Here is a 13,263-nt window from a genome sequence, read left to right as displayed (position 1 = left end):
TGTGTGTGTGTGTGTGTGTGTTCTTGAGTTGTATTTTCACGTTTCACGTAATGTCACAAAAACGTGGAACCGACGTCCTGCCGCGACGGCACCTGAGATCGCCTCGCTCAGCTGTCTCTCTCTCCCGCCTGTCTTTAACTATCTTGTCCCGCATCTGTTTACCTGCCTGCGCTTATCTCCCTCCATGTCTCTCTCTCTCTCTCTCTCTCTCTGACCCGACTCGACCCGATCCAGACATCAACGAGGCGGTCCGCATCGTGCTGTACAGCCTCATCTTCCTCCTCAGCGTGCTCGGCAACACCCTCATCATCGCCGTGCTGGTGCGCAACCGGCGCATGCGGACGGTCACCAACCTGTTCCTGCTGTCGCTTGCCGTGTCCGACCTGATGGTTTCTCTGGTCTGCATCCCCTTCACGCTCATCCCCAACCTCATGAGGAACTTCGTGTTCGGCGCCGGCATGTGCAAGCTGGTCATGTACTTCATGGGTGAGCGCTGGTGATCGCCGTTTGGCTGTGGAGGTCTCAGCGGTGTCCAAACTGTGGATCGCGAACCTTAAAGGGCACCAATTAGGTCCCATCAGGCATGCAAAATAAGCACCCATAATATTATGTGAGTGAGGATCCAATAATAATAATTGTTTAAAATGCCCAAATTCTTAATTTGACTTTTAAGTCCCACTTGGCTTTTTAAGCCTTGGCTGTTAGTGAACCAGTGTCACCTCGTGTGGATAAGGGTTAAAGTTGACTTGAAAACAGGAATGTTTTCTAGATGGGGCCGGTTTGTATCTCTCTCAGAGACGTCAACCGTGGAGGTATTCACAGGATGTGACCTCAAGCTAAAAGAAAAACAGGACAACCTCAACAACTCATATTAGCTGTGGCAAAAATAATTGACTTCGGAATCTCAAATTCCTCATCTTACCGTTTTATCGGATTAGCGATGGTTTTCTGACACATATCTGCACTGTGATCCTGGTCGGGTTTCTGACGTTTCCTGTCGGTCGGTATTATGCGGCAGGCTAACCACGGTGCTGTCATGCTAGCGGCCCGGCCGTCCATCTCGGGCAGGTTAACCCGTTTACACCTCTCCTCTCGGCCCGGGCGATAAGGTGGAGGTATTTATCAGACAGGATCTGCTCGTCTTGGCGTGTCAACACACAGCTGATGGAGGAGCCGGTTTGGCAGAGATAGTTCTGGAACCCTTTCAAAGGGTTGGTTTAATCAACTGACATGCAGCTGCTCGGGTCACACTGACTCAATAATGTTGAATGCTTCCTTGAATAGGATACTGATTAAGAATAATGTATTTTTAGGACACTTCGGACAGCCAAGTCTTTGATTACATTTTAGAGCTTGATCTTAGGAAGCTACTCGCAGCATAACAAATACATTCATTGAGGCAATGGGGGAACATGATTCTTATAGGGAAGTTCTTCTTATTCTTCTCATTCCTACAATTCACATCGTTGGTCATTAGTACAAAGGAAACAAAGGTGAGGGGGTATGACCATCGTGGAGAGTTAAGGATTGGCGGGAGAGACCAATTGCAATACACTCTGGATGAAGTTGATATGTCTGCAAAGCTGCAAGCAAGGCTGCGGGACAGTTAAAGGAATCGACACAACAAAGAAGTCAGTCGATTGGCCTCAGTATCAGACTGCAGTGGCAATGAAAATGCAAACTACCTGGACACCTTGAAATTAGAGGAAGGGAGGCATCTCTAGGTCCAAGGACAATGCATACAAATCCCTTTTCAATTTACTCGTAATTATTGAAACAAGCTTTATCTAATTTGTATCTAGTTGTATATTATAGTTACGATTAATATTTCCACCACAGATACAATACAATTAGCACAGTCACCCTGGTTGAATTTGACTTTAGCAACGCAGTCAGTTAGGAGCTGAGAAGTGTTCGTGTTCTGACAGACTTTGTCCAAACGTTAGATTAAAACAGGGCAAGACTCAGACTGGACGGGAACACAGCCAGTATTTCACCAGGGCTTAGAGGAGCCACTCAACCCATCAGCGACAGCAGAGAGGGACGGGAAACTAGTGGCTAGGGCGACTCCCATCTGGGAGGGTCATGGTTCGAATCCCAGTCCCTACAGTGTACCTCCAGGCGTCCTCACCCCTCCTCCTCCTCCATGCATCTCAAACCAGAGTCCCCAGAGCCGCTCTGACTGTTTGGTAAACAGGAAGCCGGTGGTATTTCCTTACAGGAAGTGAGCATTGTCTGTCCCCAGGCGTGTCGGTGAGCGTGTCCACCTTCAACCTGATGGCCATCTCCCTGGAGCGCTACAGTGCCATCTGCAACCCGCTCACCTCGCGCACCTGGCAGACCAAGTCGCACGCCGTCAAAGTCATCTCAGCCACGTGGGCGGCCTCCCTCATCCTGATGCTGCCCTACCCCATCTCCAGTACCCTGAAGCCCTTTACACGCATCAACAACTCCACCGGCCACATGTGTCGCCTGGTGTGGCCCAACGACGTCATCCAGCAGTCCTGGTGAGCAGAGGGCTTCATTACCCGCTCAACCCACGGGTTAGTGGGACGTCGTTAGTGGCGCCTCGTTAGTGGGTCTTCGTTAGTGACGTCATGAGTGGGAGGGATCAAACTCTTATGGGGCGGGGCAGTAGTTGGTACGGTGGTCCACTGGGTATGCTGGGGTGTCGCCCTGTTGATCACCGTCGTACGTCTGGGGTGACGCTCACGGGTATGATATCGAAATGGTTGCAACAATGGCTGACGTCTGTCGATTTTGGAGAGCAGTCCGGTGCCGGAAGACAAACGTTGATATGAAGCTATACGGGTCATTAGTGCAGAAGATACGGGGACTTTCAAAGTGAAACCCTTTTAGCAAAGAATCTGACCATCTAATTGGGAAGGGAAACATGAGATCATATTGTTGGGTCAAGGTCAGACCAGCCCCTTAAAAGTATTAAAAGTCAACCTAAGGCTCTCCCGATATGACTCTGTGTGTTTCAGTGTGATGAAGCCAGGCTCTTTACCGCTGGTCTGTGCTGCCTCAGCAGACGTCCTCAGACGCCGTCGGACATCCCTCACTTTTTAACTGCTGTCGGAAAGCCTCCGCTCTGTGTTACACAGACCGTGAATCTCTTTTATACGCTCCCTGCAGCGGCAGAGTGCCTCACTCCAAATCCCCCCCACGCCCCCCCCGGTGGTTTATGTCCTCCATATGTTTGGTTCTTTGTACGACTTGTTATCGTTAGAACAAGAGTTAGCTGTCGGCTCAGGAACCCAAGGCCGGCGTCACGGAAACAATTGAAACGCATCGTTAACGACCACTTCCTGGTCCAATGCTCGTTCGTCTGTGGGGCGACGGCAGCCACTCACACACCTCCATGCCCACTCCTCTGTTATTAACACCGTTGGGGGGAAGGAGGGGAGGAAGATGGCTCTTCCTGGCAGGAAGTCCCAGAGAGGCCAGGTGTTCATCACTCTTAAAGACGCGCCGGTCTTTATATTCTGGAATCTTCGTCAGGTACGTGTCTCTGCTGCTGCTGCTCTTCCTCATCCCGGGGATCGTGATGATGACGGCGTACGGACTCATCTCGCTGGAGCTCTACCGCGGCATCAAGTTCGAGATGACCAACAGGAAGAGCAGCCGAGGTGAGCAACGAGGCGGCCTCCACATACACCGTTTAAACGCTCCCATTCATCGTTAACCAGGCTGATAGACCAGCGTCTGGGGACCCCTGGACCCTGGGGGACCGTACGGACCCTGGGGGTCCCGTACGGACCCCTGGACCCTGGGGGCCCGTTGAGTCTCTCCGTTAACCTCCCTGTTCTCCCCCCCCTCCGGCAGAGAGACAGTGCAGCACAGGAAGCATCAAACCCGGAGACAACGACGGCTGCTACCTCACGCCCTCCAAGAGGAGAAGCCTGCTGGGGGGGGCGGGCCTGGGCAGCGGGGTCGGAGGCGGAGCCAGCGGTGGAGGCGGAGCCAGCGGCGCATCCACCAAGGCCAAGCTGGGCCGCGTCTCCGGGAGCAGCTCCACCGCCAACCTGGTGGCCAAGAAGCGCGTGATCCGCATGCTGCTGGTGATCGTTTCCCTCTTCTTCCTGTGCTGGACGCCGGTGTTCGTGGTCAACGCCTGGCAGGCCTTCGACCACCGCTCCGCCCACCGCCTCACGGGGGCGCCCATCTCCTTCATCCACCTGCTGTCCTACGTGTCCGCCTGCGTCAATCCGCTCATCTACTGCTTCATGAACAAGCGCTTCCGCCAGGGCGTGCTGTCCACCTTCTCCTGCTGCGCCCGGGGCGGCGTTCGCCACGCCGACGGCGGCGGGAGCAGCAGCAGAGGCTCCGCCTTCCGGAGGTCGGCGGGGAGCAAGAAGGGGAGGGGGAGCAGGGGCGGGGGGTCGGCGGCGAACGGCCTCAGCCCGCCCGGCGGCGGTGCCGCCGCCTGCGTGCGCTTCACGTATGTGCGGGCGCCGGCCGGCGGCGAGCCCGAGGCGTGAGGGGGGGGAGTCACGCGCTCGGTCCGGGCGACTCGTGACGCCAACGCCTCGAGGTGAAGGGGAGGATCCGCTGGGCGCCGTCGGCATAGTGACGTTCTGATTGGTTGACGGCCTGCTGAGCCCTTCGTAGGACTATGGTACGGCTTAATGCTCTGCTTCAGCTTGTTATGTAGCGCCAACCACAAGGAGAAGACCGCCATGAGGGGAGATTACCGCTGCCACCGCCCATCCATCAATCAACCCCCCCCATCTGATTCGACCGTCACCGTATTACTCAAGTCATCGTCCAAAAGATCTGTCTAGTTTCGACCCGTTAAATAAATTTGGACGTTGTTCACGCAGCAGACCAGCTCCGTACCTTATGTTAGCACACCGGACGATCTGCAAGTGTGTTAATCCGATAATAGGAGCACATGTTTGGAGAAGGCCAGTGGCCCAGCAGCTGTATATGTCTGAGGCTGCTGTGTTTGGACAGGATCTTCTGGAGCGCGGCGCGGTGTAAACCAAGTCACACACGGCTCTGCTATGGACACAAACAAGATTAGCAGTCGAGGCTCGCGGCGCGGCTTCAACATCTCGCTTTGTTTTTATGTTTTCATCTGTGGTTGAGCAATGTATTCCTAGTTAACAGCGGCCCGAGGAAGCCCATTCCAGTGTTTTTGTTATTTGTTTTCGTCCTTGAGCGCCGTGTGTGTGCGTTGATGTCGTACTGTGTGTGCTCGGGCCGTTTGGTGGGACTTTCGACACCTGCCTCCCTCTTCAAAGAACGCCGCAGCGCAGGCAGAGCCGTCTGTGTTCAGCGGGCTCCTGCTGTCGCAACACATCTCTGCTCCGTCCTGCTTCGGTGTGTTTCTGTCATGTGCTCCGACATCTGTCTCAAGTCTCTCAGCCTATGATAATCACATATAAACCAACCATTGTAGACAACCTCCCAACACAAGTCATACTGAGGGATGACCTTTGACTGTTAAAAATACCCACATAGATCACGGTAATTAAGGCAGTTAAATCTGTTGTGACATTTACGAGGTCGATGACTGAAGCCCATCTAACGGTCTTGACTGTCGTAGAGCAGACAGGCGGTCCTGACTCATCGTTTGAACCCCGACCAGATGAGCCACCTCTGGCTGCCCAAATAAAGCCTTTTCAGCCGAGCAGGCGGCCGGAGAAGACGCCGTTGGCCGCAGTACCGTGGGGGCTTTTATCGGCTTTACTCTAAAGTGGATTCAAACAGTCGTTAACGGCTGAGCCCCGAGCCGACCGGAGGTAGCACCCAAAGCTAGGCCAGCTGAGCAGCAAGCCCAGAGACGGGTCAGTTGTACGGATTGTAATGGTCCGTTTCACACGCGGGAACGTCTCTGAAGGTCCCCGACCGACCGGAGAGGATGCCAGCGGCCATGTTGACGTTTTAGAAGGTTTGTGTGTTCATTTAATCTACGGCACGATGAGGAGCTGAGGACCTGAACAGCGGGCCTACCAAGGTGTGGCCTGATGACCTTAATGCCAAATAAACCCAAATAATCACCAGACACACAAGAGGTCAAATTTCTATATTTTTTTATTTATTTTTGTTTTATTACCAATATTGCCAATATTTGTTTTCTTCTTTCAATGACATACGGCTTTGAGCATGATCGGAAACTACAATATGTACAAAAAACAAAAAACTATTGTATGTTATTATATAAAAAAAACTGTCCCCTTGTTTTTTTTTCCATTTTGACGTTATTGCTAAATGTTACAAACGGCACAGGATTCTACCATCAGCAACCCTTTGAGAGCAGTCTACTACCACAATGACTCTGTTGACCGTTACTAGTACACATAGGAGAGAGAGGGGGATGGGGGGGAGAGCGAGAGAGAGAGAGGGAGAGTGGGAGAGAGAGAGAGAGAGAGAGAGGGAGGGGGGGGAGAGACAGAGAGTGGGAGGGAGAGAGAAGGCAGCCAGATTCAATGAAGCGAAATCTGGCTGAGGCAAAGCGAAGCGTAAACCAGCATCGAACATTCCCCAAATGGAACATACAAATAGAGAGGAGAGGGAGAGAGGAGAGGGTGAGAGAGAGAGGAGAGGGTGAGGGAGAAAGGAGAGGGTGAGAGAGAGGAGGAGAGAGAGTGAGGGGGAGAGATGATGGGAGGTGAAAGAAGGGTGTAGCTGGAGAGATTTGAAAAGAGGGCAGAAGCAGAAGAAGAACGAAGCACTCTGCGTCCTTACTGCCAATCAGTCTTTAAGGAGGACGGTTGGGTTCCCCACACACACACACACACACATGCCTCTTTTTAAAAAGCTGCCTCGCCTGCGCCCTGTTTTTTATAGCAGTGCATGAAAACTGTTATAAAAACACATTTGGTATATTAGAGGACACACACACATTATTCAGAGCATCACAGCTGCTTTCTGAATCAGAACAAACATGATTTGATTAGACAGGTAAATAAAAAAATAATAAAAACAGGAACAGATCTGCTGTTAAGTGACGATGTTTTTCCAAAGCGCTGCGGATGCGTACAGAATGAGATGTCAGACCCCAGCAGAGCCCAGGGGAAGACGTAGAGAGTAACACAGACCCCGCTCAGGTGGAAGGATTCTACAGTAAGTTTTGGTGATGGCTATCCTAATGAGTAAAGGTTTCAGGCTGGCTGGAAAGTGGATTTTCACAAGAAAAGTTGTAAAGAAGAAGAAGCGCTAATTCGACAGATGCTACCGTCGATGCTAACACCATATTATATATACAGAAAGTATCGGCTGATAGCACCTAGTTTTGGACTTTTCTCGGACAGGAAGTGGGCGGTTCTTTTAAATACGACCCAGCATGTGATATAAAGCACTTGGTTGACTTTTTTTGTTTCATTTTGTTTTTTTACATTTTTTACATAAAAGAAGTGGAGGCTATGTATCAATAATTTAAAAATATTAATATTACAATGTAAAATATTTAACATCATTGACAAGGTAAGGGCAAGGTTACTTTGGGGGGGGGGGGCATAATTTACATATAACTTGTCTTTAATTTGAGTGTGCAAGCGAACCCCTTCTTTTTGTTCCTTGCAGAATTCAAGGTGGTGGTTTCAGGTGGAGAAGCTTCTGGAAGCAGATATTCATGACAGCAGAGTGAAACACCCCGAAGAGTTCACAGCTCCCTAGTGAAGTCCAGCATTCAATCATACCAAAAGCAAAGCAAATTTTTGGTGTGGCGCGAACACTTAAAGTCAGAAAAAGACGTGACTAGATGCTCTTTTTTGGCGCAAATGGCACAAACGACGCGGTTCACGCAAAGTTCGCGATATTTGTTTCAAATTTCGCAAATGCGCCTGATTTACGTGTTCGCTCAGGTTGAATACTTTAACTTTGGAACAAATTGAGCTCGGTGCTGAATCGGTGGCGAGGGGAATGTTCGTTGGGCGTTTGGCGGGAACACCGCTCCACTCTGGCAGCAGCGGGCTGGAGTTCTGTCCAGATGACGTGGAAGACGGCCGGACAGACGTTTCTGCCAGAGAGACGACCATGAGCGACAACAACACAAGTGGTTAAACGCACACTTTCAAAATGGAGTTCAGACTCGATTTTTCATTGTAGTAATCCTTTTTCTTTTGAGCCTTGGCCCTGCTTAGAACACACACACACACACACACACACACACACACACACACACACACACACACACACACACACACACACACACAGCTGGCTGGTGAGCTAGTGGTCAGGCAGACATTATGCGAGCGAGAGGAGAGCAGTATTGCTGAATGTTTGGAGACTCATCGTCGGACGTGAACACATAAAGAAGGCCTGTTTTAGTTTTCGGTTCTTCCTCTGGAAACCTAACATCACGAGACTCGAAGACAAGTGTGGCTGTTATGTAATCGTGAGCACACACACACACACAGACACACACACACACACACACACACACTCACAGGTTTCTGCTAATTCAAAACCTCTTTTTCCAAGAAAAGGTGGGAAGAACCAAAGGTCACAGCGCTCCGAAGTTTGTACCACGAAAATAAATGGAAGGTCATCGGTCACCATAGTAGCAAAACAACAAAACAACAACAACAACGGGTTCTGGTTATTTAAAATAATAAACAATATTATGTAAGAGTTTATTATTTTTCATAATGTTTTGTTGACGTTTGTGTAATGTTGCAAACTTTGTTAATGTTATTTGATGTATGTTAAATGTTGTAGATATTTTTTGCTTAATTGAACTGTTATATGGCCATCCAACCAGAAGAGGGCGCAATGAGGTGTTTGCGGGTGAATGTGGAGAAGGCGGGAAAGGGGAGGAAAGGGAAGACGTGCTGGAGGTAGGAGAAAAATGTACGTTGGTGGACGGAGCACCTGCTTGTGATGGAGTACAGTCTTGTTGAAGTCGTCCACGTGTAGCGGGGTTGGTGCTTCCCACTTGCCATTGCCAGTAGGACCCTTGCACGGCTGTGGTCGTGGGAGTGCTAGAGCTCCCTCTAGTGGAATGCGGGGGTTATTAACTGGGCACGCGTGACTCTCCTCAGTCGACGTGTACCCCGGCTGGGAGAGGCAGCCATTTTAAAGTTTCTCATCCGTGATTTTCCCCTGTTGAAAATATAACCAGGTATGCCACTATGTTCATTCAGATACATATTTAGTGGGTCGTTATGTTAGTGTAACGTTTAGTGTTTTGTGTGATGCATTTATTTTCATGCAAATGGTCAGTCGACGTGTACCCCGGCTGGGAGAGGCTGCCATTTTAAAGTTTGTCATCCGTGATTTTCCCCTGTTGAAAATATAACCAGGTATAACCAAGAACCAGAATAAACGGCTGGCTGCCAAAGGTTTCATCGTGTCATTCACACAACGCAACGAGAGACAGTACCCAACCGCTACACACGGACTTTCCCAGTACTCTCACGGACTTCCACGGACCTTGAAGGACGCCCATCGCGTTTTACCCGGACGTGTGAGTAGCCGACCGAGTTCTCTTGGCTCGGGGGAGCAAAGAGGACTATTCATCAACAGGCCTGCAACGGGGTTTTCTTTTGTAAAGGATTGTTTTATTTTGTTTATTTTATGTGCCGGCTTAGTTAGTAATGTTAATTACTTGTAGCCTGTATGGTAATAAGAAGTCCGATATGGGATCTGTGACATGCAGTTATATTGTTCTCAAATAAGTAAACGTTTACGTTACGTTACTTACCCTTTTGTTGGTTGGTTACTAAATACGTGTAGTGGATATTGTGTGTGTTTAGTGGTTAATATTTAATAAGGGTGCTGGTGTTATATGGTTAGCCTAATATAGGAAATCAAAACTAATAATTTAGGATTGATTGAAGAACCTAGGGCCCTGCTCTCTTTATTATAGGGGTAAAAGGGCTACATAAAATGGAGGCCCCGCTATGTTTAGTTTGGGTTTCAAGATGAACAGTACCAGTTAATTAGTGAAATTAAAGCTGCAGTATAGGGCTGCACGATTCAGGGAAAAATGTGAATCACGATTTTTTTGCTTAGAATCGATATCACGATTTTCTGCCACGATTTTTTTCTCACAAATAAAAAAAACATTTTTTTATTGCACACATGAACCATGACAACAAAAAGGTGCAGTAACAAAAACGAGAATATTGAACCAACTTTAACATAAATAAGCATAAATAAAACACATATTTTCTTTGGAACATAGTCCTCTCATATGACCCTATATGTGACCCTGAACATGGCACTTAAAAATTCCTGGCCAGAAACACAAGTCTGTCCATATGCTCTGGCTTTAGTGATGCACGGTGGCATGTCACAATGTCGCCCGCTGTACTGAACAGCCGCTCAGAAGGTGAGCTGGTAGCTGGAATGCATAGGTATTTCTTCACCAACACAGACAACGGTAGATATACAGATCTATTTTGCCCCCACCCGATTAAGATTAATCTTCACCATAAACATAACCATATCCTTTGCTAGATGGTAAGCAATTGCGTCCGTTATTTCCTTACTCCTACTGGAGTTATGTGGGTATGGGGTTGCCTTGTGCAAGGTGTCAGTAATGGATGCCTGTGTTGTTAATGTTGGACGACTTTCAGACTTCTTCTTGCCTTGTACAGCCTCATTATATTGCACTTTGTGGTGACGATTGAGGTGCTGGTATAGTTTTGTGGTGTTACTTTGCGGTGCTGCAACGATCGCAAAGCATGCCTTGCAAATCCCTTTAGACTGACCCTCGTTGTTTTGCTTAAAGCCAAAATACTTCCACACCACCGAATGCAGAGTCGCTCACCAGCTTCCGCAAAAGACTCAAAACTCACCTGTTCTGGGGGGGGGATAATCATCAAGTCCAAAATTTCAACACACCCATTAGGGACATGATTAACACTATAAATACAAGAACTTTGACACCAAAAGTAACTCTTGAAAATAACCCCCCACCCCTTGAAAATGAAAAAAAGAACCCAAAAAGTGGCATTTTCTGCACATTCCGCCTGGAATGCATAAGCTATTCTTACTGTTTGCCAATATACTGTTGAAAAAATGCTTTCAAACCCATTTGATATTTAATAAACACTATTAATAGAAGAACTGTTACGCCTCAAAGTGACTCTGTATCTTGAAAATAATCCCTCATCCCTCTTTAAAATTAAAAAAAGAACACAAAAAGAGCGTTTTTTAGCTGTTCTGCCCTTTGTATGCATTATTCTTACAGTCTGACAATACTAGAACACTGAACTCATTTGGAAAATGTTTATTTCAAATACAAAACAGTTTAATCATTTTTATTCAGTCACATTGACATGGAAAGAACTTCAACTTGTCAGTTTTAAGTAGCACCTCATATTTTTCTTAGCCTTTCAAGACTTTCTTGGAATTTTGCATATTCCAGTGTGGTTCGGTCACTCCTCTTGCCTAGGTATGCCATGAGAGCATCTCCAAACTCCTGTGCTGTTTTCATCCTCCTCTTCCCACTGGGCAGTGTCACCTGGATTCTGAAGATAGGATCGACTTTAGGCAGAAGCGTGGTGCTTTCTCTGGCAAACTGAACCTCAAGCTTCATCCTCTGCAGCTTTGCGTTGTTGTTCAGACTTTCATCCACAAGGAACTTTTCAACTTCCCCACTGTCAGTGAAGGGGCCACCTAAAGATTTCAGTGTGTCCAGCATGTCTAGTCTCTTCCTCTCCTTTCTTTGAGCCATCTCCTGTTTCTCATCTGCCCCACTCTCGAATTTCGCCTTCATGAGTTTACTCCAGTTGAGTTCAACCTCTCTTTTTGCTTGGGCTGCTGCCTTGAAACCTTTGAAGGACGGAATCTGTCCATCCCTAAGCTCCTGGCTCTTCTGTAAAATTATTGACCTACTGACTGCGTTCAGTGTGCCTAGCTTCTTCAGTCTGTAGTCCACCTTGCCACATTGTCTCTCCATCCCAATGTTGTGCACAGGGGTGCCATCAATGTTACTAGCCTGTTCACTGACAGGGTAGTCCATTGGAAAGGTCTCCTCATCAATCCCATAGTCCCTCCTCTGCCTGGCCAGGACAGTCTTCAGATGAGGCAGCATGAGATCTGTCAGCTTCTTCACTTCATCCAAGTGTTCGGCAGCCACGTCTGACACCGAGTTTAGGACCTCTTCCGTGTAGGTCTTCTTTACGCTACTGAATAGCTTGTCAGACACTACAGGATACTCAGGTGTTGTGAACGTAGTGTAGTTGTCGCTGATTGGCTGGCCCAAACCTGTATGCAGTCCCTTGTAGAACTCCCTGAGCTGAGTATGGGTAGCATCTTTCTCTATGGTTCTGGCATAGAAGGGCTCCACCAAGTGCACACCCAGGCAGGCAAACACCACAAGGACCACTTTGAGGTAGGGAAGCTCCATCACTTCTCTGACGAGGCAAGCCAGGCGGTTGTTTATGTGAGGGTTCTGGCTCAGGAACTCTGTCAGATGGCCAAAGTGGTATGTTAGGACTGCTGCTGCCCTGGAGAGACATCCAAACCTGCTGTCTTTGTAGGAAAACAGCACACTGGATACCTGCCTTTGCTCAAGGAAGAGGAGGAATTCCATGTAGCGGTTCCAGGGTTTGTGGGAATACTCAGGAGCCACCAACTTGAGGCACATGTCCAGTGCCTGTCCAGCCACACTGGCATTCTTGCTGTCTACATCCAGATCCACCATGAAACTTTGTAGCACTTGCTCCATCTTCATATCGGCCTCCACCAACCGCATCACTTTATTCATGGCACTGCTGAAGCCCAGTGTAGTGTGGGTGCCACAAAAGATCTGCCCTGCTGGTGTTGGTCCAGAGTTTGGTATGAGCACTGCTGGTCTCTCTTCCTCTGGTACTCTTCGCTCCTCTCCCTCAACCTTTGGGTTCGCATCATGCCATGGTACCAGACAGGGTCCACACCTTTGGAACAGAACATCCTTCGCTCTGTCTTCTGATCTTCATAGTATTTGAGCTCCATCTCACTCATGCTTACACACCACTCTTTCTCCAGTGATTGCTGCCGTAAAGGGTCATGGGCAAATACATCAAAGAGCTCAGACTTTGTATGAAATAACTCTTTGTATTGTTTGACAGCCAGTGAGTCTTCTTTCCCTGTCTGTCCATACCTCTTTCTGCCCTCACTGAACTGTTTCCAGATCCTTTCTACCTTCCTCTGGATGGTGCTCAAGGAAACACTGTAACGTGAGCGTTTGGCTGAACCCAAGTGCACAGACGGGCGAAGAGCGTGGAACAGTGTCAATCGTTTATTCGGATTCAGGATCGGCAGGCAGGATAGTCAGACAGGCGGGGATCAGGAGCAGGCAGGGTAGTCGGACAGGCGGGG

General features: G+C 48.6%; 1 protein-coding gene and 1 long non-coding RNA gene across 2 annotated transcripts in view; one reads left to right on the top strand and one right to left on the bottom strand.

Moving 5' to 3' along the window:
• The window catches only part of cckar (cholecystokinin A receptor), a 7,298-nt gene extending 1,125 nt beyond the window's left edge, over nucleotides 1-6,173 (top strand). Inside the window, exons 2-5 of the mRNA XM_079757990.1 lie at nucleotides 235-486; nucleotides 2,246-2,507; nucleotides 3,505-3,632; nucleotides 3,829-6,173. Coding sequence (XP_079614116.1) covers nucleotides 235-486; nucleotides 2,246-2,507; nucleotides 3,505-3,632; nucleotides 3,829-4,484 — 1,298 coding nt within the window. The 3' untranslated portion in view covers nucleotides 4,485-6,173. The remainder of the gene's footprint in view (nucleotides 1-234; nucleotides 487-2,245; nucleotides 2,508-3,504; nucleotides 3,633-3,828) is intronic.
• LOC307091117 lies at nucleotides 435-2,221 on the bottom strand. The gene is made up of 3 exons (XR_013812706.1): nucleotides 923-2,221; nucleotides 720-836; nucleotides 435-552 (listed from the first exon to the last, which is right to left on the bottom strand). It is a non-coding gene; the product is annotated as an uncharacterized lncRNA (long non-coding RNA).
• Nucleotides 6,174-13,263: the final 7,090 nt, after the last annotated feature.

This window comes from Pollachius pollachius (assembly GCF_949987615.1).
Source record: "Pollachius pollachius genome assembly, chromosome: 20".
Lineage (NCBI taxonomy): Eukaryota > Metazoa > Chordata > Actinopteri > Gadiformes > Gadidae > Pollachius > Pollachius pollachius.
This window is presented reverse-complemented; position numbering and strand designations above follow the sequence as displayed.